This window comes from Oratosquilla oratoria, chromosome 19 (genome assembly GCF_046742065.1).
Source record: "Oratosquilla oratoria isolate Oo_2021 chromosome 19, ASM4674206v1, whole genome shotgun sequence".
NCBI lineage: Eukaryota > Metazoa > Arthropoda > Malacostraca > Stomatopoda > Squillidae > Oratosquilla > Oratosquilla oratoria.
Genome location: NC_134795.1, coordinates 58946930 through 58951929, shown reverse-complemented (window position 1 = coordinate 58951929; position 5000 = coordinate 58946930). Strand labels below are relative to the sequence as shown.

At 39.6% G+C, this 5000-nt stretch overlaps 1 protein-coding gene across 1 annotated transcript in view; it reads left to right on the top strand.

Moving 5' to 3' along the window:
• LOC143035535 (uncharacterized) overlaps positions 1-5000 on the top strand; it is a 30911-nt gene that overhangs the window by 6518 nt on the left and 19393 nt on the right. The window contains exons 4-5 of the mRNA XM_076202405.1: positions 1325-1450; positions 4297-4455. Of these exons, the coding sequence (XP_076058520.1) occupies positions 1325-1450; positions 4297-4455 (285 nt within the window). The remainder of the gene's footprint in view (positions 1-1324; positions 1451-4296; positions 4456-5000) is intronic.

Genomic DNA, 5000 nt, shown 5'->3' with positions numbered 1-5000 from the left:
TATATATGTATGTATGTATATATATATGTGTAAATATATATATATATGTATATATACATTATATATATATATATATATATATATATATATATATATATGTATATATGCAAAGTAGACCACTTTTTCCAAGTGGTCTACTTTGCGTAAGTGAACACACGTACCCGTGTTCTTATTAGCATACATACATATATATGTATATATATATATATATATATATATATGTATATATATATATATACATATATACATATGTATATATACACATGCATATATATATGTATATATATATCATATATATATGTATATATATATGCATATGTATATATATATACGTATATGTATATATGCATATGTACATATATATATATATATATATATATATATATATATATATATATATACTCTTACACATTTACTATTATTTTCTATATCTGCAATTTTACGCCAGCGTATCACATATGTACCACATCACTAGTATACTTTACATAATCTACTCACCAACTCTCATGTCCTTTGCTAAAAAAAAAAGTATGCCATTCTGTAATGAACATAAATCATAAGAATGAAGATGACTGCAAGAGGCCATAAGGCCTAAACTAAGCAGTTCCATGTCCATTATCATCTATCATTCCCGTCCAATATTTTCAGCGCTCAATACATAGTTACCAAGTCTATTCCACTCGTTAACCACTCGATTCCAGTTCTTGCCTATTTCATTCTTAGATCTAAAATTGTCCAATTCAAATCTACTACTATGAGTCCTGTTCTGCTGTCTTAATATGATGACCTTACATTCAACTTGATGACACTTTCATCCGTGTCTGTATTCAGTGACTATGGTAACAATATATTGGCAATTACGTCTCATCATTAATCCATTCCGTATCCTTTTCCGGACACCACGCATAGCATTCCCTTGATGCATATGATTTTCGCTTCTTCAAGTCAGCCACCCCACCCCCCAAGTCCATATAGCTTCATCAATGCCCACATTGCCTTCTAAACACTCTATCATACGTTTTCCCCAGTTCCACGAGCAAACAGAAACAGCTTGAGTGACATAATAAGAAATCAAATCAAGGTGACCTTCTAAACACTCTATCATACGTTTTCCCCAGTTCCACGAACAAACAGAAACAACTTGAGTGACATGATAAGAAATCGAAGTGAAAAAAGAAAAGTATTTGAAACATTAAATGTGAAAAAACCGGGACACGATAGGAACTCAAATTGATGTGAGAACGAAACGACGGATACTATGCTTCCAAATAGTGTTTATACTCGTACGTGCGGTTCTTTTTTTTTATTTTCAATGTCTTTCTAGGTTCGAGACAAGACCACGGGAGAAGGTAGAATTTACTTGGACGGTGAGGTCGTGGTAAGGGAGAGCGTGACATTCGAGGAGGACACCTTCTCTAGGAACGTTATCCTCGGACAAGACGAGTTCAAGGTACGAAAAAAAAACTTCTAGTGAAGTCTTAAAAGTGATCCTCTAAAGCAGCGTTTCTCAACTTTTTTACCCTTGCGTAACCTTTAAAATAAATTGCATGTCTCAAGGAACCCCTGCGCAAAAAAAAAAAAAAAAAAACATATACCATATCTTTCTCATTTTATTTTCATCGTAATAATAGGTTAGATAGGATGATGTCTATATTACATTATTACAATAACCAAGAATATGTCGTGCGTGTTTAATTATATTACGTATATGAAATTAAGAAAAAAAAAATCAAAAGTGTATTAGCTTATCTCACTTGTTCTCGCGGAACCCTTAGGGACCTTTTGCGGAACCTTAGGGTTCCGGGGAACCTTGGTTGAGGAACGTTGCTCTCAAGCCTTCACCTTTCCTATGCTGAGGGTGTTTCTCTAAGCTGATCGAAGTCACCAGAGGTCAACTAGAATGAAACCCTGCTCCCACTAGTGGTTTGAACCCCAAGGAAAAAGCGGCGGTACCGCGTAGTCATTGAAAAACTGCGCGGTTGTGTGTGAACACCTTCATTGACTTACAATATGATTGAACCGCCGCGGTTTAAACCGTGGCGGTTGAAACCGCTAGTGTGAACAGGGCCTGAAAATGTACATATATAGTTTTAAGCCTTCGCGCTGAAGAGCGAGTTTTCCTGACATGCGCGCTGGCGGCTTAATTGTGGGTTCGAATCCCGTAATCCTCTCCGATTCCCAGCGTTGACTGTTATCTGTCCCAACAGTCTAGTTTGTCACTTTGATAGAATAAGGTTGGAATTTACATATGTATGTATATGTATTTGCAGAAACCACTTGGAAAATAAAAGAAATAAATACCGAACGTTTTCGTCTATTCAAGACATCACCAGGGAACAAAGATTACAAAAAATGACCAAAGGTCATGATATGTACATGGTGGTAGAGGAACTGGGAAAGGTCCAAAGTTACCCGATTCCAGAAGAATTATTTACAATCTTTTTAATAATGAAACTATCTAACTTATACAAACCTAAGCTTAAATTCAGATTATTTTCAAAACTATTTTTGATGTCTTGAATAGACGAAAACGTTCGGTATTCATTTCTTTTATTTTCCAAGTGGTTTCTGCAAGTATTGTTGTCACGTGTGCTTAGTGATTTGTTTTGCATGTATAAGTATAAGTATATGTATATGTATATGTATATGTATATGTATATGTATATGTATATGTATATGTATATGTATATGTATATAGGCTATATGCTTATCTACTGACTTACCTGACTACCTATCTACCAACCTACTTACTTCACCACCTAACTATTTGCCTACCTGCCTGCCTACCTACCTAGTTACCTATCTACTTCCTAGTCCCTGCCTATTTACCTACTTACCTAGCTACCCACCTATCTACTGGTCCCTATCCATCTACCTACACTCAGTTCTTTAGGGATTTTAGTGAAATCCCGACTGATCACATTCTTTTATGACTATAGACTGAATTTCACTAAGAGAAGAATGCTGATCCCTTCCATGCCCTGTTCACACTAGCGGTTTAAACCGCGCGGAAACCGCAGCGGTACCGTATAGTCAAGGAAAAACTGCGCGGTTGTATGTGAACGCCTCCATTAACCTACTTTGTAATTGATCCGCAGCGGTTTAAACCGTGGCGGTTAAAACCGTTAGTGTGAAAAGGGCCTTATATTGTCCTCGAAGATAGAAAAATTGCATATCAGTAATGTATCGCAATACTATCCACTTACCATTCTCCCTATCTATCTACCTATCTCTTTCTGTCTGCCTTTCTGTCAGTTTGTTTTTTTATCTACCAATCCTTTATCTATCAGCTTATCCACCAATAACGTCCCCCCACTCCATTTCTCTCTCTCTCTCCATCTCTCTCTCTCTCTCTCTCTCTCTCTCTCTCTCTCTCTCTCTCTCTCTCTCTCTCTCTCTCTCTCTCTCTCTCTCTCTCTCTCTCTCTCTCTCTCTCTCTCTCTCTCTCTCTCTCTCTCTCTCTCTCTCTCTCTCTCTCTCTCTCTCTCTCTCTCTCTCTCTCTCTCTCTCTCTCTCTCTCTCTCTCTCTCTCTCTCTCTCTCTCTCTCTCTCTCTCTCTCTCTCTCTCTCTCTCTCTCTCTCTCTCTCTCTCTCTCTCTCTCTCTCTCTCTCTCTCTCTCTCTCTCTCTCTCTCTCTCTCTCTCTCTCTCTCTCTCTCTCTCTCTCTCTCTCTCTCTCTCTCTCTCTCTCTCTCTCTCTCTCTCTCTCTCTCTCTCTCTCTCTCTCTCTCTCTCTCTCTCTCTCTCTCTCTCTCTCTCTCTCTCTCTCTCTCTCTCTCTCTCTCTCTCTCTCTCTCTCTCTCTCTCTCTCTCTCTCTCTCTCTCTCTCTCTCTCTCTCTCTCTCTCTCTCTCTCTCACTCTCTCTCTCTCTCTCTCTCTCTCTCTCTCTCTCTCTCTCTCTCTCTCTCTCTCTCTCTCTCTCTCTCTCTCTCTCTCTCCTCTCTCTCTCTCTCTCCTCTCTCTCTCGCTCTCTCTCTCTCTCTCTCTCTCTCTCTCTCTCTCTCTCTCTCTCTCTCTCTCTCTCTCTCTCTCTCTCTCTCTCTCTCTCTCTCTCTCTCTCTCTCTCTCTCTCTCTCTCTCTCTCTCTCTCTCTCTCTCTCTCTCTCTCTCTCTCTCTCTCTCTCTCTCTCTCTCTCTCTCTCTCTCTCTCTCTCTCTCTCTCTCTCTCTCTCTCTCTCTCTCTCTCTCTCTCTCTCTCTCTCTCTCTCTCTCTCTCTCTCTCTCTCTCTCTCTCTCTCTCTCTCTCTCTCTCTCTCTCTCTCTCTCTCTGAATCATCATTTCTCCTCGTCTGGCAGACACCGTATTCCCTGAGTGGACAAGTAAGTCAAGTGAACGCTTGGAGCCGAGTTCTGTCCCAGCAAGAAATAAGGAGGATTGCTGAATGTGAGGTTAACCTCGAGGGGGATGCTATCACCTGGTCAGGAGACTGGTACCTCAATGAAGTCGAAAGAGAGGTGAGTTTCTCTTCAGCCAAAATTATAGATTTTACAGGACGTTGTAAAGATCAGCGACACCAGAGTACCCATGGAAGGATAATCTACCCCACATATTACCTTGTGAAGAATAGCAGCCTCAGAAATAAGCTTGTACATATAAATCACTCTAGCAATGACGATCATTTAATTAAGGTTAGGTTAGGTTAGGTTAGGTTAGGTTGGGTTAGGTTAGGTTCAATTAGGTTAAGTTAGGTTGTGGATCTTTACAACGTCCACTTTACATGAATAAACAAGTGTTGCAATCGCACTGAACTCGCCCAAAACATCAAGTGTGTCCCATGAGGTCTATTAATTGAATATAGAGTCAAACTTGGTAAAGAAAATATCCTTCTCTTTAAGTTCATGCACTACGGTAGGTGCATATACTGTAATGAGAGATGAAACACAAAGTGTGCTTTATGAGCAGCATCACACACTCATCAACCGAAGTAACCACTATAGGCTAAGGTCGACAGGAAATACCTTCAGCTAACCCCGAACCTTACCCTCGATGTGGGCACCAT